We start from the raw sequence: 23,915 nt of genomic DNA, 5'->3' as shown, positions 1-23,915 counted from the left end.
TTGGGGGCTCTGGGCAGCACTTCTGGAGACACGTGGGTCTGGTGTGCATGGCACGGAGGAACCTGGGACTCCACAGGCAGTGGGTGAGTTCCCGAATCACATTCCCAGGGTGGCAGGGCTCCAGCTTCAGGCTTCAGCCTTGGGGCAGTGGGGCTCAGGTTTGGAAAAATTGTCAGAGCAGCCACCAGTAAGAGTTGGTGGCTGCACTCTGAGTGCACCAAAATATTTGTTGTGAGATCCCCTGGTCTAATCCATCTATGAACGGAGAACTTAGAAGCTCTGAGTCTTGGCATTTCAGATGGAAGAATACAAATAGGGCACCTGATCTCCTCATGGACTCTGTACAGTTGAGGCAAATTTTCAGAGTCCTTCTGACATCTAAGATGTGTTACCTCTCCTCGGTGGTATGCTGCAGCCTTGGAGAGCATGAAGGTAGAACCACCTCTTGGGATGAACAGAAAGAAGAGTTCACCTTCAGGATAGATGATTCTGGAGTTCTGAGCACCACCTTGTCCTCATGAAACACGCAGTAAGATTCCTGCATAGAGAGTGCCACCAGCTCCAACGTTCTCCTGCTGGATGTGAAGGCTATCAGAAAACAAATTTAATAGGTAAATAAAATGCTGACATGATGTCAGTGGTTTGAAGGGATGTCACGGCTCTCAGTACATATGACAAGTCCCACTTGGAAAAGAAAGAGGTCTAATCATGAGCTTGGCTAACTGGACTGCCCTATGGAATCTGGCTACCTGCAGGCTCTCTGGCAGAGAACCCACAGATCCTGTGAACACACTACTAAAGGCTGACATCTGATGCACAATGGTGCTGGGTTGGAGAACTTTGTCAAAATCTTCTTGGAGAAAATCCAGGATAGCTGGAATTCCTGGATTTCTAAGGTTTGCTTCAAGTTCCAGGGACTTGCCATAAAACTTGGTTCAGAAACAGAAATATGCTTTAAAGCTTTAAATATGCTTCTTCTAGAAGAAGGAAGTGTTCTGATGACTTTGGAGGACAGACCCAATGATGCTAGCACTTCCCTTTCAATAGCCAGGCTGTTAGATGCAGCTGATTTGGATGAAGCCAAGGATTTTGTGAGAGGATGTCCTGTCTCTTTGGGAGCTGTAGTGGCAGTCCCAATTTCAGGTATCAGGTCCAAAAACCAGGGTCTCCTTGGCCAACGTGTGGTTACCAATATTAGTCACTTGTCTTCATTTTCGGACCACTTGTCTTAATAATGGAAAGGGTGGAAACACACAGAGGAGGCCCTGTGGCCATTTGTGTGATAGGGGATCTGCTCTCATAGAACTGGGGTCCACTTCTCTGGTGAAGTAATTTGGTCTTTTCACATTCATGTGGGGCAGGCCGAACGATTGGATGATTAACTCGAAGACTTCTTGATTCAGGCATCACTCAGAGCAGTTCACCTTGCACCTGCTGAGTCAGTCTGGCTTCTGGTTTACGTGAACCACCCTGAGGAAGAGGAAACAATGCTTCACCCACTGCATGATTTCCATTGTTTCAGCTTTGCTGGTATTTCTGTGAGGATGAAGACTGAAAGGAACGCCTTTGTGTGAAGGCCAGTCTGTATTCTCACTTAAAAGCATGGTGTGGCATCAGGAGGGACTGATGAGATTTTGTGGCATAGTCCACCACCATTGTCCAGATGTGAAGGAGGAAGCTGTTAAAATTGCTGCCTTCTGCAGGCTGCCATGGAGGCAAAAAATTGGAAGCAAGCAGCAGCTCAGGGAGCATGAGGTTCCAAAACTCTGATCCGCCTCTATGAACTGCAGAGAGAGAACAGCCCAGACATCAAGAATTGTGGGTGACACTGGGCTGCAGAAACACGGTTTAAACATAATGTCTAAAACAGCATTACCAGGAATCACTGGGTGAGCCTTCTTCAAAGCGAATGTTGCCCACTGTTTCCAATTCAGTCAACAAAAACTGCACTACTAAGTTATTACTCTTCTTCTTTTTTTTAACTTCCATCTGGTAAATTTTCTCAATTCTGCAAGAGAAACAACAAAGTAAATTGTGGTGGGAATATAATAAATGCTAAAGATAGGACACAAATTCATCTGTTCTAAGTATAAGAACTTGGAGCCCCATTCTTTAGTTTTCTTTCCATTTATTTTTCTAAAAATTGTAAGTGAGTTTTATGATTGTGAATGGTGCTGAATTTACAGCCCTGACAGTGAAATCCTGTAGTGATCAACAAGACAGCCTCAGCATAGGCATCTTCTGGCAAGGTTCCTCAGTCCACAACCAGCATTAACTTGAGAGCTTATTGGTAGGAGTAAAAGAGAGGTTTAGTTTCTCTGAAGTATTGAAAATTATGCTAGTCTGAAGTGCAGCCACAAAGGAGCACTGCTAGATCCAGGGGTGACTTAAGGCACAGAATTCATATAGGTGGCCACTCAGGATATTTCAGGTCATTATATGTTCAACCCCTCAACTCCCTCAATTGTTCCATTACTGAACTGACTCAGTAGAAGTGTGCATGCTTCTTTCCCCACCTCATTGACAGGCGTCCAGGACTGTCCCTTTGGAAACTACCTCCTGCTCGCCAGTCAAAGAATCTGGCATGATCTGGTTCTCTTTAAGATCTGCTGCACCACAGAATTCTTTGTCACCCCACATTTCATTGCACCCTGGGATGGGGTAAGGGCAAACTAAGCCATTAGTGACCCAAGATGCCAAAGCAAATGAGGCAAGCACTGGCTAAACTGAAGAATCAATTACAGTTTCCAGGTCCATTGTCTGATAAAACACCATAGAATATAATAAAATGCTTTCTATTATTTTAAAGCTAGCAATCCAAACTTTTCTTTGGTAACAAACATTCATTTCTAAACTTAATCAATCATGAGACATCAGACTTCAAAAACCAGTTAATTCTGATTTATTTTCCCACTTGAATTTTGATATGATTTTAGTACCAATCACCTAAAGAATCCCTAGAAGAGAAGGTTACTCACTATGTGCCGCCACTGAGGTTCTTTGAGATGCGTGTCCATGTGGTTGCTCCACTTGAGGTGAATGTGCATCCCTGCGCCTTTGATTGGAGAATTTTAGCAGCAGTGCTCATCTGGGTTGCACATGCGCTGTCCCCGTTTTGCGCTGTTGTCAGTGCCTACCTAGCATGCACAACCAGACACCTCTCAGTTCCTTCTCTACTGTAGAGTCTGGAAATTGAACTCCGAAGTAGAGGGGAAGGGGATGGGTAGTGGAGCATGCACAGGGACACTCCTTGAAGAAAAGAAAGTTACTCACCCTGTGCAGTAACTGAGCTTTGAGATGGGTTTCCCTGTGGGTGTTCCACTATGCACCCATTTCAGGTGACTGTTGAGCAGTGCCCTTCATTGGATGGAAGGGGCTTCAGAGTTACATGTGTAAAGAATGATAACACGGTAAGACCTAGCAATGTGTCCGATCTTGAACCCTGGTCAATTGCATAATGTTTTATGAACATGTATGCAGATGTCCAAGTGGCTGCTCTACATATGTCCATGATCAATACATTTTGTATAGGAAGGCTACTGAAATTGACAGGGACCTGGTAGAGTGAGTTCAAATCCCCAATGGGGGGTACAGGTCCTTCTGTTGGGAGCAGAGGTGGATGCACCCAGCACTCCATTTAGATAGTATCTGGAAATAGCAGAACCTTTAAAGTGTTCTGCAGTGGAAAGGAAAAGCATCGGTAATTTTCTAAAGGGCTTGGTTCTGTCAAGGTAGAACACTAAGGCACCTCTGACATCTAGAGTATGTAGTGCTGAGTCCTGTGCACTCTCATGAGGTTTAGGGAAGATGGATTGGTTGGTTTATGTGGAAAGAAAAATATTTTTAGGCAGAAATTTTGGGTGAGGTCTTAGGGTAACCTTGTCCTTGAAAAAGATGATATAAGATAGGTGTGCTCTCCCACTTGGCAGGCTAATGTGATAGCTACTAAAAACATTATTACATGATTCTCTTCAATGGTTTTCTTTCATGTCATCCTCCTTTTTTCCATCTTCCACCAGGGAGTGTCCAGTGAAGGGTTTGTTTAGAAACACTTTTTTTCACATCTGCACCACATGTCAAACCACTTCAGCCTCCTTCTTGAATCATAGAGTTTCTATGGTCTGTTGGCCAGTCTTTTCTAAAACATCAGAGCTGGTTACTTTATTCCACAAATGGACACCAAGTATTCTCAGCAAGCATCGTTAATGCAGTGTATTAAGTTTCCTGCTGTGGGCTGCTAGCATTTGCCAAATGTCAGTATCACCTGCAAAGTCAAGAGGTTGAAATGTTCTTTTACTCCATGTAAGTCCTATATCTTCCTTTGATGTTACTTTTTGCATCACATAATCTATCGCAATGCAGAAAAGATGATGAAACCCTGATGCACATCAGTAATATCAAACCAATCAGTCTCTCCACTTCCTGTTCTTACGCAGCAGTTTGAACCTTCATATGGCATCTTCACCAGTGATACTATCTTTGTAGGAAGCCCATATTGTCGCAAGATCTTCATAGTGATTCTCCGTGAATGCAGTCAAAAGCTTTGGTGAAATCTATGAAGTTCAAGACTAATCTTCTCCTGTAGGCAAACCCTTTCTCAGTCTATCATCTCAGGGTAATCATCTACACATGATCATTTTGACTAAAGCCTGCTTTCTTATTATGCAGTTCTTCATCTATGCCCAATTTAATTCTGTTCAACAGTATGCTACAGAACACTTTTCTGTGTTCTCAAGTAGTTTTATTCCTCGCCAGTTATCACACACCATTAAGTTGCCTTTCTTTGGTAATTTATAAAATACTTCTTTCTTCCAGTGCTCTAGGCAGAACTCTTTCTCCCAAATTATATGATAAAATGAATGACTTTTGGAATACTATCAGTTTGGTCCTCAGTTGAAATAAATATAACACAGGCTTCAAATCCTATAATCAATTCTCTAATTTACCAAGCCCCATCTCAGTCAGTTAGAATGTATACATATTTCAAATTGCAGCTCTTATACAATTCACTATACATACTCATCTAGTTTTCTGTTCCAGAATGTTATCCTTTCTCTCAGGGCATCTAATTTCAGAAAGAACTTCCGCTCAAGACTTGATTCCTCGCTGGCTTCATCTGTGTTCTCACTATCATCAATTGATTTTTCAGTTTCCAGCCTTTTACTCTTAATAGATTTGTTACTCTGTATTTTGCCTGATGTCTGCAGCTCTGTCAGTTCACGTTCCAGCTGTTAAAAAGAATGCATCAGGATTCAAAGGCAATATGGTAGAAGTTACGGTAGAAAATCACAGTAAAGATAAGCCTTCTAGATATAGACTAAAAAGTGACTGTGAAAATATCTAACAGAAAAATAATTAAGTAGAATAATAATTTTCTTGATTTTTTTCCTGATAATATAATTTGCTTGATAATTAGCAAAATAATGCTGCAATTTGTAATAAGTTACTTAAAAACTCGACAAACTTGGAACAAGTAAAAACATGTACTGATATGGCTTCAGTTATGATATGATATGATATGAAAACACGGCTTCAGTTATGATATGTCCTGCAGAGTTGAAAATCCCACTCTTTTAGAACTAAATACATTTCTATGGCCTGTAGTAGCTTATAGTATGATCAAAAATATGAAATAATGATTTCCTGATAACCTACTATGTTTAAATTTGAATTTCTTTCTCTCTTTGCTTCCTGGATATCTTCAGCTGTCCTGGATCTTTAACCCCTTATAATGTCATAGCTATGAGGTTATGAAATATATTCTTATATGAATCTGATGCTCATGAAAGTGAGAGACTGTTAGCATGACCTAAAGTTAGGCATGGTGAGGGCAGGCACTGTACAAGTTTCCCCACTTAGTTAGGGCTTGAAACTGCAGTGCACAGAGAAGGGTGTAGAGGGGATATGCTCAGCAAGTGTACAGGCAACAACTGCATGGTATATTAAAAGATAAATCATGATCTGCACCTTGAGCTAACATCTCCATCCACATGCCCTTTGTCATGGGTGCTCAGTGCCCAGAAAGGTGTGAGTTGAGGAAATAGGGATGGGGTCAAGCAGAGGGGACAAAAAACTGCACAGCTCAAACAACTCAGTCCACTTTGCCTAAGAGCGTCAACAAAACTGGTATTCTAAATATTGCCTTCCCGTGCAGCGTAAGAGCGCAGATCCCTGATCAAAACACTGGGAAGGTTTAGATATATGTAAAAAGCAAAAGTCTGGATTATTTTTAAATAGGCACATTTTAAAATAGCTAACTCAAGGTACATCTTAAAGATTTATTAAGAATGTAAAAAAATATCTGTGAGCGCAGATTACAAGACAAAATGTTTTACTGTTTAGGATTATTAGGGCTGCATTGGCATAGCTGAGAATAGAATCTCATTCATTATCTTATTTGTTGTATTTAAAGAATGGGAAGATAATATTTTAGCCTTAAAATTAGAAAACTGTAATATAAGCACTGCCTGTTGAGGGTTACTGAAACTGCAGCACGAATAATTGCTTTTGAAGAGAGCTTAGATATTTAAATAAACAATGTGGTTTTTTTGTTTGTTTTTAAGTTAAGATTTCCATTGACTTCAATCAATTGATCAGGCCCTAAGAACTTTGGCTATATTTTGCACTTGGTTACATTGTCCAACCCAAATCAGTATAACTGAAGGTAGGATTTAGCCAAATAAACTTATAAAAGTATTTCTTCATCCCAAATCATATCTCCCACCATGTTAGATATTAAAATATCTTTCAAAGGATGCTTACATTGTTGATATTTTCAACTATTTAAACTTACGTGTTTTATGTTGCAGCTGAACAATTTTATTTGATCTTCTGGAAATTTCTGCAGTTTGCATTTTCTTTCTTTTAGCTTTTCAAGCTCCTCATTGAGCTGCCTATGAACAATCTTCACACGCATGTTATAGTACATTATCTTTTTTATCACTGTAGCCTTCATGTGTCAGGAAAACAGGAAAAGTTATTTGTCAGAATAATGTTAGCAAAATATGACTGTTCATACAAACTGTTTCCTAACAGTTCAGCAACCTTGTGACATTAAAATTTATATTTACATTTGTCTCTTATATTTCAAATTTTAAAACAATCACTTCAGGATTTACATACTAGATTTTTATGGTGTTGTTAGGACTTCATTTCATTTTGGGGGGTCTGTTTGCAATCTCTTTGTGATGTTTCCTAGTGTACTTAAATGTAGCATTGTTTCAATTAGCACTACATTAATGCACATTAGGGAACCAATAGTGTGCACCAATAGGATCTATACAGACCAATTAATGCACATGTTCATGCATTTTAGAAATCACATCCTGTATTCCACATTAATGTTCAATGTAGACAAGCCCTTAGATACAATTAACCATTTCAAGTGTTTTTCCAATGTTTCTTGGAAACACTGATTTCATTTTTGTGGTATAAGGGATGTTTTATCATTGTTTATTGGTTACAACCAAAAAATCAGAAGCCTTAGGTTTTGTATACTGCTAGGCTTAGCAGAGTTCCATTTTTATTTTTTTACGATTTTTTTCTATTTTTATCAATATCAAGTTTCTCAGTTGCAGAAAATTATGGGTGACAGACAATAGTGGAAGTCAGAAAATAATTATTTCATGATAGTATATGCTGAGATTGAAAAAGTTAAAGCTTTATAACCATTACAACACAAGTGATCAACATCATATCAAAATATATAAAGTAAATATCCTTAAATCAAACTCTAGTAAGTTCTCAAGGAGCATTTTTCTTACTTTGCCTTTCTGTAAATTTTCAATATAATCAATGGAAATATTTTTCATCAGTGTGTGTGTGTGTGTATGGTATAATTGGCATTTACCAATAAAAATGTAATCCTTCCAAGCCCATATATTGCACATTGGATGGTTTGTCTTCAAGTTAAAATATTATAGTTAAGAATGCTTTTACAAATCAAATATGATTAATTAATTTTCATAACCACATTTTTATATTGCTATAAATATATTAATATAAATGTGATTATGAAAATTAATTATTCATATTTTATTTTAAAAAACATTCTTAAACAAAACAGCTATACTGTATACACATGAACTATATCGTATGACTTGCTTCACAATAGAATGGACTCTATACAAACAGTTTTTGCCATCCATTTCTAACAAGAGTTAAATTTGACGATTGATTTTAAAAACACTTTGCTTGGATAGGAGGATGTGCTGCAGCAGCTCCATAACAGGATGATCCACAGGGAAAGTGAGGACAGAACTTGAGAATTTTTTTGTACTATGCTTGGAATATCTAAAAACACAAGATAGGATTCCATGGATTTTATTGAGCTCTTTCATGACCTCAAATCCTACCTGAAAGATTTCTACATGGAAACCATACATGAGAATACTAGTAAGCTTTTTGATTTTTAAAACAATGCCATGCTTGATTTTCAGTTAACTTCCTTGAAGTTATTGCTACTCTATGAACTGTAGTCTGTTTACAGAATACCTATATAAAGGGAGTCTTTGTATTCTGTACTAGACTCTTTAAATAATGAAAAAAATATATTTTAAAAGGTCTTGACTCAGTTTTCAAAGGGAGGGAATGGCTCCTTTCAATACAATAACACTGTTTCTCACCAACAAAGAAAGGTGGCCAATATTATGAATCCCAAGTATTCAAAAATCATGAGTTTGGCCTCCCAAAGTCACGAGATTTTAAAAAGTTATAATAAAGGTTGAGCTATTTTTATTTGCTTTCAGGTTTTGACCCTTTAGGTTTCATGTTTTCAAGTTTTTCTCCTCATGTGGAGAAGAAACTTACTTTTTTAAAATTAAAGTTGAGATTCTTTCATAATCATTCAATCACGAGATATTGTTAGACTCATGATAAAATCACAAAAGTTGGCAACACTTTATTAGTTTTGACACAGACACTTCAATTTTGTTGGCTGAAAGACAGACGTTGGGTAGTGGAGGCGTGTTACCAAAAATAGAGAGAGAAAAAGGAAAAGAGATCATAAATATTTTCGGCATAGTTATGTGGTAAAAATCTTATCCTTACCTCTGCCAGGACCTTGATTTGTTGTTGAGATACATCATATGTATCCAGCCTTTGAAGCTGAGGCATATGATACAGCACATGTGTAGCATAATTACAGAGAAGACAAATAGGGTTGGGGTCATACTGAGGATCATTCAGACTCAAATCTTTTAAATGAGGTAGACCTGCTAAATTAGTGAGTTCCTGGAAAAACAATGAAAATAGTAAATCAACAACATGTTGGTGGTCCTTATTTCAAAAAGTTTGCATTTCAGCATGAAAACAGGTTATTGCTTTCAATTATTAAAAGGATATATGCTCAAAATATATATCAACCCCTGACTTAACAAATGGATATTGGCAGATCCTCTTGACAGCTGAGTCTAAAGAAAAAACGGCCTTCTTCGCTCCATTGGGACTATATCAATTTAAAGCCATGCCTTTCAGACTCTATGGGACTGCTACCACCTTTCAGCAGTTGATGGACAGCTACGACTATATACGCTGCATACGTTGACAATATTATCATCTATAGGGAGGGCTTGGCCGACCATATGAAGCATGTTACTGCAGTATTACAGGCTCTTAAGGGGCTAGGGTTGATGGCCAACCCTACCAAGTGTCAACTGCCCCCAGGAAGTCACCTACGTAGGATACAGAATGGGGGATGTAGTTGCGACCCCTGTTGGACAAAGTCCAAGCCTTAGCAGGCTGCTCCAGCCACTCCACAAAGAAGCAAGTTCACCGTTTCTTGGGATTAGCAGGGTACTATCAGTGATTCATTCCAAACTTTGCTAGCATTGCCACCCGTTTGACAGACCTGGTCAAAGTCCTGCACCCAAAAGGGTCCATTGGACTAAAAACTGTGACAAGACATTTAGAACACTATAAAACCAGCTAATCCAGGAACCAGTTCTATTCCACCCAGACTTCTCAAAGCCATTTATCCTATGAACAAATATGTCCAATGTCAGGCTTGAAACTGTTCTATCTCAAGAATTTGGAGAAGAACATCCTATCCGCTATCTATTCTGCGAGAGGCTGCATATTTGGTCATTGAGATATAGGCCCTGGTGGTGAAATGGTCTGTCGACGCCCTGTACTAATACTTATGGGGCAATCCTTCTGCGTAAATAACTGATCACGCACCACTTTGCTGGCTGAACTCAAAGACAGATTACAACCCACGCATTATGCAGTGGTACCTCTCACTACAGCCTTGCAGTGTTATGCATATGCTCTAAGCTTCCAGCCTGCCCTTAATCCTGTCTCAGTCCAAGCCTTGTTCAAGCCTGCTTCAGCCTTGTCTGTGCCCTATTCCAACCTTGCTCCGGCTCTGCACCCACCTCCTGATCTTCAGACTGACTCCACCCAGCTTCAGTCTTTGGCCTGCTTCTGGACTCTGTCTATGATCCAACTCTACATCTGGCTTTGACCTTTGGTACCTGTCCTCAACTACCACTCCAATCACCACCCCTGACCACCTAGAATCCAGAGCCTGATTGTTACCTCAGTCTCAGTAACAATGAAAAGAACTTAAAAATGAAACATGAAGCCTGAACATACCTTGAAGGAACATATTCTGTTACCAGAGAGGTTTAATCTTTCCAATTGTTCATTGGGGTCAAAGCAATTTCCTAAAACACAAAGACAAACAAAATTAAAGAGAACATGGCTGCACCTATTATACTTGGTGAAGTACATATTTTCCTCATACATACAGGTTTTAATAGCAAAATATAATTGCTCAAGATTATAATTCATTATTACAAGTGAATAAATCTTATGCAGAGCAACCTTTTCTTCTTCCACTCAAAAACAAAACTAACATAAAAAAGAATCTGAGGAAAATTAGCAGATTTACTAGTTTCTGTTTGAAAATATAGTGCCTGATTCTACTCTCACTGAAGTCAATAAAGGCCTAAATCTCCTATACATTAAAACCCATTTACACTACTCAGGCAGTGTAAAGGAGCCTTAAATTACATGCACATTCCATTGATATCCATTTTAAGGCTCTTTTACATTGCAGAAACAGTGTTGAAGAGTTTTAGGGTTGAAGGGTAAAGAAGAATTAGGCCTGGAGAGTTTTGCCACTGATTTCAGTAGGAGCAGGAATGGGCACATAGGGCTTGATCCTGCACCATTCAAGTCAATAGGTGTTTTCCAAGGGCTTGAATGGAAGCAGAATCAAGTCCATATACATTAGACTTCTCAGTAATATGAGTTACTATGCAGAAATGCCACGTTTCAAATAAATATCACCTACCAATTTTGTTTATTAAGTTTCCAGCCAGATTGAGCTCCTTTAAATTCAGCAGAGTGTGCAAACCCTGTAAATATTTGAAAAGGTAAAGCTTCAGTCTAATACAATATTGCAAATGATGAAGCTCCTCAAGACTAAAAGTCAGAAGACAGATCATTCCAATTTAAAAATAACTTAGTTAGGTTCTACTCACATTTTTAATCATCAAAGTTAGCTTTTATTGTAAGCTTAATTTTCTTCTGACATGTAAATAGACAATGAATGCTGCTCAAAATGAATTATTTTGGAAAGCCTTGTAATTTATACTTCAGTGAAAATTAACTTGGTCTGGCAGCTCCTTAGCTTCACAACTGTTAATCAAAAACCTAACAGAACCATGCCCCGTGTCATTAGAATTGACTAACTTTTGGCTTCAGCCCACATCTCAGCCTTGGGACACCACAGTGGGATGCATTAGGGATGTCAATCATTTCTGTGTGTGATGGAGATCATAATGTCCTGGGATGAGATGTCAGCATTCTTTATTATGATATGTCTAATAAATAACGATTTTGTTAATGTGCTGTCTCCTTTCATTTTGTTCTTACTGAGCCCCAACTCTTCAGTCACTTCTTTCTCTCTCTCATTTTCCACAGCTCTAATCTCCCCTTCTTCTTATCTTATCCCCTATCTTATCACTCCCTACTCCTATCCTCTGCCACCGCAATCTCTCCAGCATTCTATTTTCTATCCATTCCCATTAGTTTTTTCACTTTCCCCATTAGTGTCCATGAATAGATTGGGTTTAAATGGGGTCTAGATCTATCAGAAATTGGGTTGTCTCAGACCCTCCCACCCTGTTCTTCTTCTCACTAGGATTCACACTTGTTTTCCTTCCACTCTTCACTCAATTTCCTATGCCCAGGGTACTTTAGCATACATCAACCAGCACCACTAAGTTGCGTGGTGTGCTGCCACTTTACTCCTCTACCTCAGCATATCTGTTCCATGTGAAGCCCTCTGAACATAGTATCCAGATTCCAAGGTTCCTGGTTTAATTTGCCCTTCTCAATATCTTCCTCCTCTCTAAACCTTCATTTTAGTCTAGAATCTCCCTCCTCCTTCTGTTCCTCACACTCCCTAATGAAGATGGGGATTGAGGTGCATCTTCAGTCTCCCACAAGGTGGACGTATTGAAGGCTGCAAGTGCCCTTAGGCTGTAAAGTGAGAAGCAAGGCCAAATGTTCTCCTAAGTGAAAAAAGATAGAAGCTATTAAAATTATCAGTTTGTTACACTGAAAGTGGCTGCCCTTTGCTAATTAGAATTCTAAGGAGTCCAATCCAGCAAAATCTATTCATGACTCTCCAAGATGTGCAAAATCTATTCTCAAGGAACTACCGAGTAGATCAGACAACAAAGGCCTCTGCAAAAGAGCTCTCCTCCTCCTATGCTCTCTACTCCTGAGTCTTGAAATCTATTATTTTCTGCCACCCAGAGCTATTTAGCCCATGTAGTAGTAACCCAGCACTAGTGCAGCCAGATAAGGAGAAATGAGCAAATTCCCCACTTTTGGGATTATTTTGTTAACTGGAAGAAGTTCTGTGGGGCTGAGTAAGCAGAAGACTTCCTGCATCAATCACACACATCACTGAAGACTCCAGAGCAATCCTCCTCCTTTTCTCCATAGTATCACCATTTACTATGGGAAGTTTGAAATAGTCTTTGGCTGAATGGGCCTCTAACTCTCTGGCTGATGGCTTGTTCCCATATTTCTCTTTCATGAGACAGCTTTAGGTGGTGGGTTTTGTTGTTGATTTGGTTTTTGCCTTTTTTACTAAAAAAAATTAAAATGGAAATTAAATTGCAAAAAAAAAAAAAAAAAAAAAAAAAAAGATTGACATAATTCTGAGATCCTGACAAAAAGTCCCTACCTGAAACTATGTTGGTGTGCCTAGGGCCTGATCTACTCTGGCGATGGTGGTCAACGTAATATCACTTACGTCAATCTCTGAAAGCCTGCGTCTACACTGGCACGGCAGTCCCGTCGACTTAATATGCGGCAAAAGTTGACATAATAAAACCACCTCCACAAGTGGTGTAGCGCCTAATTCTATTTTATTGGTTCGATTTTGCATCAGTGTAGACCCAGCGTAACATAATTCAACGTTCATGCCTCTGGGAGGTATCCCACAATGCCCCATTGTGACTGCTCTGGACATTCCCACTCTGCTGTTACATGGTCACGCTCACCGGAAATGGCCCCTCCTCTCATGACCTGGGAAAATTTCAGTTTTCATTTCCTGTCCGGCCAGCATGGAGGGAGCTTGTAGCTGAACTCCTCGTGGCTACTGCAAGGCCCAAACGCGCTCCAGCATGGAGTCAACCAGAGGTCTTAGATCTCATCGGTCTTTGGGGCGAGGAGTCCATTATGGCTCAGCTCAGAGCCAGCAAAAGAAATTTGGACATTTATGGGAAGATATCCCATGGCATATTGGAGAAGGGGCACAACAGGGTCACGCAGCAGTGCCACGTGAAGATCAAGGAGCTACAGCAGGCATATCAAAAGGCCAGGGAAGCTAACAGCCGTTCTGGTTCCTCGCCCAAAAAATGTCACTTTTACGAGGAGCTGCATGCCATTCTCGGCGGGAACCCCACCACGGTGCCACCACGCAGCATCGATACCTCCGCTCCATCCCACTCCAGGGACAATGATGAGGACTCCGTGGACGACAAGGATGAGGATAGCAGAGTGCAGGAGAGCGGGGTGTCCTTTCTCCCAGTCAGGACCTATTCCTGACCCCAGAGCAGTCCAGCAGCACACAGGACAGCACTAATGATCCCAGGGAAGGCACATCTGGTGAGTTGTTTTTTTTCTTCATATCAGTTATGTTCTTTTTTAAGGGAGGGAGGAGAGGAAAGGGGATTTCAAGAGCTTAGCGTACTGTCTTGGGTGGCTACTGCCGAAACAGATCATTTATATGCAGAGATATGCTCCGAGAATCATCAGTTGCTATCTCAAGGAAACTTTCATGTAGGTAATCTGTTTATCTTTTGCAAAAGGTTTCTGGGCAGGGCAGCCTTGTTCCTGCGTCCCCGGTAGGATACTTTGCCGCGCCACACTGCAATCAAGGGAGCCGGAATCATGGCAGAACACAGCATAGTGGCATAAGGGCCAGGCCGGTAACCCGCTGCGTGCAGCAAATCTTCCCTTTCCTCGTGCATTACCCTCAGGAGACTGATATCGCTCATGGTCACCTAGGGAAGACGGCGCATGTTTATTCCCCATTGTATTGTCCCAATAAAGTCACTTTAATTATTTGGCTATGGTTTCAGAGGACACTATTAACCCCCCGTGCTGTCCCCAGATCCCGTGGCCACCTCGTGACAAAATGGTCATCTTAATTAAACCGTGGCACCCAGGCACCCCTCTCATACAGGACATTTGAAATGAGCTTTTTTAATCCTCTCTAAAGCAGAGTAAAGTGCCCCTAACTTACCATTTCTGCAAAGACACAGTGAGCCGACCCTTCTGGGATATGCGGAATGGAATGAGGGTCTGTCTTACCCTTGTGCACAGCAAGGGGAGTTTTTTATACATTGTTGCATTTCTTTCATTTCCCTGGGTATGCTAACAATGGCAACGTTGTGCATTTCTTTTCGTTCTATAGACACCTCGGCCTTGACCCAGACCGCTTGAACTGCTGCAGAAAGACTATCGCAGATTAGGAAGAGGAAAAAAACCCCAAGAGACGACATGTTTGGCGAGCTCATGAATGCCTCCGCGGCCGCAGAGACAGAACTCCGAGCATGGCAGATGACCTTGTCCCAGAACATGGACATGGACAGGGAGAGTCAAAAAGCGATGCAGGAGCATGATCGCAGTACCACGCATGAGATGCTGCGAATCATGCACGACGAAGCAGACATGCTCCGGCGGCTTGTGGAACTTCAGGAGGAGCAGCAGCCGGACAGAGTCCCGCTGCAGCCCCTCCATAACGCTCCTCAGCCTATGGCTTTGCTGCCCTCCCCCTCCTTCACCCACAAGTGGTCTCGGAGGTGAATGGCCAGGCTTCAGTATGTGGTGCACTCCACCCCGTGGAGGCAAGCAGAAAGCAGCGGCGGCCCCACTAACAGCTGGCCTGCAAGCAACCACACTACCATTTGAGACTGTGAATGAACACTAGCCCCCCACCCCCACCAGCTTGAATGTTCATAAATAAAAGTTTACATTGTTTCAACACGTTTCTTTATTAAATCATATCTTGCTTGGGAGGGATTTGGAGGGTATTGATGTCCATGGTAGGGGGGATTTTAAGCAAAGGCACATAACATACAGGAACAGAAATCATTACTGTATCTCATTGCAGAACCTGGTTTTCAATGCTTCCCTAATGCAAAGTGCTCCGCGGTTAGCTCTCAGTGTATTGCTGGCATCTGGCTGCTCATAATTGGTGGCCAGTCTTTCTGCCTCCACAGCCCAACCCTGAGGGAACCTTTCCCCTTTCACTTTACACACCTTACGAAGAACACACCACGCAGATATCACTGAGGGGATGTTCTTTTCACTCATGTCCAGCCTAGTGAGGAGACTTCTCCATCTGGCCTTTAAATGCCCAAACGCACATTCAACAACCATTCTGCAACTGCTTACCCTGTTATTAAAATGCTCCTTGTCAAGGTGCCCGGTGTACAGCTTCATTAGCCTAGGGAGCAAGGGGTAAGCAGGATCCCCCAGGATCACTATTGGCATTTCAACACCCCCGATGTGAATTTTTTGGTCTGGGAAGAAAGTGCCCGCCTGCATGTTAGAGAACAGCCCCAAGTTCCGAAATACGCGCGCGTCATACACCTTTTCAGACCACCCCACACAGATGTCTGTAAAATGACCTCGGTGATCCACAAGGGCCTGCAGGACCATGGAAAAGTACTCCTTGTGGTTTATGTACTCATTTGAGAGGTGGGCAGGAGCTAAGATAGGGATGTGCGTGCCATCAATGGCCCCCCGCAGTTTGGGAACCCCACTGCAGCAAACCTGTCCACTATGTCCTGGACGTTTCCCAAAGTCACTATCCTTTGTAGCAGAAGTCTATTAATGGCCTTGCACACTTGAATCACGGCAGCTCCCACTGTAGATTTACAGTGATTCCGAAGTGATTCCCAACCGAGCGGTAACAGTCGGGGGTTGCCATTTTCCACAGATCGATGGCCACTAGCTTCTCCACCGTCAGAGCTTGTCTCAAGCGAGTATTCACGCACTTCAGGGATGGGGCCAGCTCTGAGCAAAGTTCAAGGAAAGTGGCCTTTCGCATACGAAAGTTTTGCAGCCACTGGTCATCATCCCACAGCTGCATAACGATGCGGTCCCACCAGTCTGTGCTTGTTTCCCAGGACCAGAACCAGCGCTCCACGGACTGCAGATGATGCGTTATGGCCTGCAGCAACTGGGAATTGTTCCGCTCGATGGCTTGTAGCAGGGCAGACTCAGTGGCATAGTGGTTGCCCGTGCTTCGGGTTCTCGCTCTCCTTTGAAAATACTCCATGATAAGCTGAGATGTATTTGTGATGCTCACAATAGTAGTGCAGAGTTGAGCTGGCTCCATGTCTCTACAGCAATAGCGAGTGTGTGGCATAAACAAATGGTGTGAAAATTGGTTTCCTGTTTGTTTGGGGGAAGAAGGGAGGGGGAAGGAGCGTTGCATCATGGGACGATGAATCTCATCCCAACAGCCACCGTGGCTAGTTGCACTGTGGGATAGCTACCCACACTGGGTATGGCTACAGTGGGATAGCTACAGTGCACTGCTTTGACTGCCGAAACAATCATGGCGAGTGTGGACGCACGAGCCCAGCGCAAGGAGCATGCTGTGGACACGATCCAGTGACTTCTAAAAATCGGCGGGTGAAAGTTGACTTTAAATAAGTCGACTTCACTCTGCAGTGTAGACATACCCTAGGAAATGCAGAGGTCTCAGAAAAGTGCGGGATTTTATTTATGTTATGCATATGCAACATACCATAGTGCATGCCATTAGTTTTTGATGATGTTTCAGCCCTAACTCTTTATGATTGTGGGTTTTTCAGACTTTTTTGTGGTTTAATGGTCTTAAAATCCTAGTTTATAGGTTGTATTCAGATACTATAGGATTCATGTGGCATAAATAGAATGGATTAGCTGGAAGGAAATCACATAAAAAAACCCAAACAGTCTCACCTGAATCTCCTTAATCTGGTTATTATTCAACCAAATTACCTCCAACTTTGTTAGGGTCTCCAGATTTCCAATTGTAGAAATTTCATTGTAGTATAGGTAAAGCTTTTCCAAATTAGTGCAGTCTTGTAGACCATCAATTTTCTGCAGCAGAGGACGATATATTAGTTCTCAATGAGCAACAAAAATGCACTCTTAGGAAGAAAGGCACCCTGCTTGTCAACGTACTGTATATCTATACAGAAAACTAGAGAGCAGTGTGGCAAGTCAGTTTCAATGTCCATTATATCAGTGAAAAGATTCCCACTGACTTCAGTGGGCTTTGGCTACAGCCCAGAAAGAAAAAGCAATACCTGCTGCAGCACTTCATGATGAATGTTGAAGTGATTCTTTTAAAACGATATAAAATTTTCAAGAAAATATTTTTCTTGTTATCAGTTTCCTAAAAAATGGCTTGTACTTTGTATTGTCAGTTTTTTAAAAAGTTGTTTTAGAAACACAACAATGGGGTTCCACAATGCAAGAATATTAAAAATTATCAGAAGAGGTAACTTGATCATTGTCTAAAATAGAACCTTTTCAGATTTAGCAACCAGTGTGATTACAAATAATAGAGGACCAGATTCTGAACCCCTTATTCATAATAAGTATTACTTTACTCCTTGAATAGGCAGATTGACATCAATGGGACTACCTGTGGAGGAATGTGCTATTCAGTGTAATCTGATCAAAGTTACTAGAAAAGAAAAATCATAGAGTTAACTTACCGTTAAGCAACATTCAACAATCCATAGCTCTTTGAGTAATGGACAATATTCCAGGTCTGAAATATTCTGAATGCTTTGTCCAACAAGAGTAAGGGTTGTTAAATTTGGGAAAAATGACATGCCTACTATTCTGGGATAACCTGAGAAAAACATCTCCAGTGTCGATGTTTCTGGTCCTTCTTGATCAATTTTCTCATAAGACAATCCATTGCAAGTGCACTGGAAATAAAACATAAACATTATTGCTCTTTTTATTTCTATGGTGTGAAAAATGCATTTTGGAGGAGAATGCATGGGAAATACTCCTGCAGGGAAATATTCCTGCTGTGAGGAAGGGCTCTGACAGCTCCCTGCTACTAGAGCCCTTTTCCGCAGCCAGGAAAGACTCAGGCAGTGGGAAGCTTTTCACTGATACATGTACACGCCGCAGCATGGATGCAGCTTGCTATTCACTGCGGCATGTAGCTACACATAACCTTCATGCCATTGCTTCATGGCCATTGGCCATGTCTACAGTAGCACTTATGTCAGCAAAACTTTTGTCACTCAAGGATGTGAAAAAAACACCGCCATAAGTGACATAACTTTTCCTAGCATAAGCACTCATGTGCACAGCACTATGTCGGTGGGAGGCGCTCGTCCACTGACATAGCTACCGCCATTTGTTGAGCTGGTTTTATTATGTCGATGGGAGAGCCCTCTACTGTTGGCATAACATGGTTACATGAGCACTCTTACAGCAGCACAGCTTATTAGTACAGCTGTGCCACTGTAAGCTTGTAAGTGTAGACATTGCCATAGTAAATACAAGTCTTTGTCCAGAAAAAAAAATTACATAAAACGTCATTAAAATTCTAAAAATGACAAAGTAGTAAAACACAACTTTTCCAAAAAAGAATAAATGGCCTGATCCTGCTTCCAACTGAGCTAAAGGCAAAGCTTCCATTGTTAACTGGTGCAAGACAGGTTTTAAGAATTTGTCTTGAATAAAGACTGCAGAATTTATTTTGTTCAATTACGTTACAAAAGCTTATTTCCATATATTTTAATATCTCTGCACTATTCTTCACATCAAAAAGGGATAAAGGGAAAATTACATTGAAATTCTGCTTCTCTGAAGATATAATTTAGCAAGATTCTCACTCCTGGGACTTTGTTTGTTAGTATGGGACTAGTGGCCCTCCCATCGTTCTCAAGCTTATTGACCCTTGCAGCCCCCTATTGTCATTGTATGCTATGTACTGCCCTCTGAACAGAAGTGAGAATCCTGCACTGATGATATTTTTAGAGAAATATAAATTACCACATAATTTTGACAGAAAAATATTAATAGTGATTGACATTTTGAGAGTTTAAAAAAAACCCAAAAAACTTACCAACTCTTTAATTATTTCCTCTGTGTTCTGGTTTTGGTTATCACTTTGGATCATTTTCCGAGTACTTAAAAGTAATAAGCATAGTAGTTCTATTTGAAAGAATGATAATATAATTATCTGTTGTGTATCTATTCACATAATTTAAAAGCCACAGAATTTCAAATAAATTTTGAAACAAAGATCTCAGTTCCGAAGCAATACACTTCCAACAGGCATTTCTTTCATGGGATCACAATGACATTAATGGGGAAAAAATAATAATATCCTCAGTGTTTGGAATAATTACTTTTTTCATTTACATTTATGGATTTTAAGGTCAGAAGAGATCACAGATTTTAAGTCTGATCATCTAAACTCCTGTATAACACAGACTGAAGAATTTCACCCAGTTTCCCCTATAATGAGCCTGATAACTCATGAGATAACATGTCTTCCAAAAAAGCACCCAGTCTTGATCCAAGACATCAAGAGACAGAGAATCCACTACTTCTCGATAGTTTGTTACAATGGTTAATCATGCTCACTATGAAAAATGTGTGCCTTATTTTGAACTTGAATTTGTCTGATTGGAACTTCCAGACATTGATACTCGTTATTCCTTTCTCACACAGTTTAAAGAGACCAGTATTTTCTTCCTGTGAAGGTACTTTATGTACTGTAATCAACTCACTTCTCAATCTTCTTTTTCCTAAACTAAGTAGATTGAATTACTTAAGTCTCTAACTGTAAGGTATTTTTTGCAGCCCCCAAATAATTTCAGTGGCTCTTTTCTGTACCCTCTTCTGCACCAATTTTTCAACATCCTTTTAAAAATGTGGACACTAGAACTATATGCAGCATTCCAGTATCAGTCTCACCAATGTTGTATAAAGAGGTAAAAATTACCTCTCTACTCTTACTCACTACTCCCCTCTTTATACATTCAAGCCCTTTACCCCACAGTATCACACAGGCAGCTCATGTTCAGTTGTCTGAGCACTATGATATGGGCTGCACTCTTTGTTCCTAGATGTTTGACCTTGCATTTGGTTGCATTAAAACACATATCTGTACTATCTGCCTTTTTAATTTGTTGCTCTTGCTGTTAATAAAATTAAAGGAAAGGCACCTTAAAATTAGTCACCATGTTTCATAAATTCATGATTCCTCAAGAAGAAAATTTCCAAATAAGAGGTAAAGAACCCACATGCAGATGTGAAAATAAACTGAAAACAACAAAACATAACTGAGATGTCTGCTGAGATTGGACCATCTTTTCTGTTACACATTTTTGAAGTGATCACATACAATCACATTAGCTAACATTATCAGCTTGATATTAGTACAAACAATATTGTAATTTACACTGCATCTTTTCTCTCCAAGGATCCCAAAGCACTTTACACATTTTATTTACTAACATATGTACAGGCTACACACAAAGGATCACTCCAGACATCTTTGAAATGCTGCTACAATTCTTAACACAGAGTATCTTTACCCATTAGTTTAGGGCAGGAAATGAAGACTATTTTATCTAGTTGAAACTGCTGGGGAAATTTAAATAGGTGGAATTGAATGAGATAAGAGTAAGAACAGAGGTAGAATCCCAGAGCTAACCCTGCTACTCTTGGGATCTTAAAGAACTACAAGGAATCAAGACTATATTTCCATCTCATCCAAAAGATGGCACACCCAGCAGCAGTGTAACACTTGGCACAGTATTGGGGGCATCATTTCTGTACTATTAAGATGGAGGGATAAATGCCACCTACTTAGTCTCTAACATCACCTCTACCAGGGCAATGCCCTGTTGACACAATGTCAGTTAGTATTAGTTCAGGACTGATGCAGAGGGCAAAATATTAACTATCGAGTCTTCCATCAGCAACCTCCCACAGTGTGGTACCCTGTGGGTGATGTGTTGCGGGGGGCATCAGTTCAGGAGAGGAAAGCATCCCCATTCCTCCACAATTTTGGGTTTCATGGAGAGGGGCTTAACTCAGCTGGAGACAACATAGCCAGCAAGGACTTGAAACTCTTCCTGGCAGCAGACAGGTGTGTGGGGGCCAGGCAAGGTATATCCCCTTTGGAGGAGGGGGAATTGGGAAGGAGGGTGCCAGGCACGGGATACCCCCTTTGGAGAGATGCAGAGGGTTGGGAAGGTGCGTGTCAGGCAGGGGATACCCCCTTTGGGTTTGGGGGCTGCAAAGAGGGGAATCCCCCTTGGGGCTGGAGGGTTGCAGAAGGGAGCCTGGCAGGGGATACTCCTGTGGGGGTTGGGAACGTGGGACCAGGCAGAGGATCCCCCCTGGGAGATGGGAAGGAAGGGTCAGGCGGGAGATACCCTCTTTAGGGGTGGGAGGTTGCGGAATGGGGCCTGGCCCCCTTTGGGTGGGAGGCTGGGAAAGGGGGGCCCAGACGGGGGATACCCCCCTTCCCCGAGGCAGTCACGTACCTGGCCCCGAGGACCTAGCATAGGCGGGGCCGGAGCCGGCTGACGCCGCGGACTCCCTCTGTGTACGGCAGCAGCCTCGGCCGTCACCATGGAAATCGCCTACCGCCCCGGCGGAGCGGCAGCAAACCCGAGGCGAGGTGGTGTCACGTGACAGCGGTTAGCGCGGGGCTCCCCCCCCTCCGCGGGGGGTGGGGAGGGATTCAGACATGCCCCTCCCCCCACCGTTTCTCTCAGAGCGGGCGGGAAAGGGCGTCAGTCAGACCGGCCGCCGCCCAGTCCTTTTCCATGGCGGGAGCGGGGCTCAGACCTGCCCCCCCGTCGCACACAGCGCCAGTCATTGTGAGGCCCAGGGGAGAAGGGCCCACAACAGGGGACGCGGGCAGTGCAGAGGGAAGAAGAGGCCAACTCCTCCCCTCCCCGCCCCCGCCTCTTGCTGGGATGGAGACCAGGCGCCTCTACCACCCCCTCTGCCACTCCTGCCTGCCACGGCCTCCCCCCTGCGTGGATCTAGTGGGCGAGCTCGGCTAGGATCAACAAGAAAGGCTGCTCTTGATTCTCTCCAGAGACCATATCTACCTCGGTGTAAGCGTCCTGAGTTCAGCAGAGTTACTCTAGGTTTGCACCAGAGGAGAACCAGGCCCTGTGGCCATCACTTCTTACAGTGGGAAGAAAAGAGAAGGTGGCAGCGCCCTGTACTCTTTAGACATGAACATTTAACACATTTGCGCACTGTATGACCCCAGAGTGCACATCTAGCTCTGCGCTGTGAGTTGCAGTTGAGCTCACTGGTTCTCTCTTTCTGGATCTCTAGGTATGTCCTTATCAATCAGCCTATACCCTATCAACTACTTTGCCAAATATCTTGACGCTTGTAGCCAGGTGGAGAGTTTTATTCTGGCTCATTTGTCTTTCTTGATCTGGGTGACACCGGAGCACACAAGAAAGCTGTGCAGGTTTCACTTCAGTTGTGACTTTAACTAGGTAAAGTCAAACCGGTGCAAAAAGCTGTGTGAACGCTCATATTTCAGTTAGAGTGGCTTATTTGGGCTTTGCTTCAATTGATTAGGAATTTTTATTTAAATCAAATCTGTAACTTTCTTGGGTAGACAATAGGGCTGGTTGAAAATTTTCCATCAAAACTATTTTTGATAGAAATTTTTTATGAAAAGTGTCTGCTTTCTATGGAAGTTTTTAAATTTTCATTGAAAATGTTTGGTTTTTGTCTGAAAACATGTTTCTAATTTCTTTTATTTTCATCAAAATTTCCCACAATTCTCCCCCGATTGCCAACCAGCCCCAGGAGACAAACTCTAACAGGACTCTCATTGTTTTTGCTGTATACAGACTAACAGGGCTACCCCTCTGGAACTTCTAACATCAAGCTCTTTCATGTGTTTGCATTGCTCTTTCATGTCACCAGATGTCACTCCTATTCCGTATAATGCAACTTTCATTCATTTAATGTCATTAAAGATTTCCCATTAGGGACCTGCTTACCTTCCAGCTATCAGCATTGCATCTCACTTATTAGTTCACATAAATGTGGTAGGTTTTTTGTACCAAAAGTTAGTAATAATGTGAATTTATCATGTTTATATGCCCTTATAATTTAGCACTCCACATAACAAATCATAACTCACATACAACAGTTACATAGTGAAACACAAAATCTTTTTATATAAAATGAGGTTAAAAACATGATAGTTATGACTGGGTATGAAAAGAATGCTAATTTTTTCACTTCAGAGAAAAAACAGCCATCAGTTATCTACCCTATCTAGTCTGTTCTCTTTCCATGTTCTGCTATTGCACTGAGTTCTGCGATAAAAGTCGGTCTTGCCTAGTAAGTGACTT

At 41.7% G+C, this 23,915-nt stretch overlaps 1 protein-coding gene across 1 annotated transcript in view; it reads right to left on the bottom strand.

Annotated features, from left to right (window-relative positions):
• LRRC9 (leucine rich repeat containing 9) overlaps positions 1–22,143 on the bottom strand; it is an 88,013-nt gene extending 65,870 nt beyond the window's left edge. Inside the window, exons 1-10 of the mRNA XM_067554892.1 lie at positions 22,062–22,143; positions 19,625–19,713; positions 18,249–18,467; positions 17,485–17,625; positions 11,297–11,360; positions 10,594–10,664; positions 9,049–9,231; positions 6,794–6,949; positions 5,020–5,228; positions 1,877–2,008 (exon numbers count right to left, since the gene is read on the bottom strand). Of these exons, the coding sequence (XP_067410993.1) occupies positions 1,877–2,008; positions 5,020–5,228; positions 6,794–6,949; positions 9,049–9,231; positions 10,594–10,664; positions 11,297–11,360; positions 17,485–17,625; positions 18,249–18,467; positions 19,625–19,678 (1,229 nt within the window). The 5' untranslated portion in view covers positions 19,679–19,713; positions 22,062–22,143. The remainder of the gene's footprint in view (positions 1–1,876; positions 2,009–5,019; positions 5,229–6,793; positions 6,950–9,048; positions 9,232–10,593; positions 10,665–11,296; positions 11,361–17,484; positions 17,626–18,248; positions 18,468–19,624; positions 19,714–22,061) is intronic.
• Between the last annotated feature and the right edge of the window lie 1,772 nt (positions 22,144–23,915).

Source organism: Emydura macquarii, unplaced genomic scaffold (genome assembly GCF_026122565.2).
Source record: "Emydura macquarii macquarii isolate MOO-44397 ecotype Brisbane River unplaced genomic scaffold, CSIRO-AGI_Emac_v2 contig_1551, whole genome shotgun sequence".
Lineage (NCBI taxonomy): Eukaryota > Metazoa > Chordata > Testudines > Chelidae > Emydura > Emydura macquarii.
The sequence above is the reverse complement of the archived record's forward strand: the minus strand, read 5'-3'. Positions and strand labels throughout refer to the sequence as shown.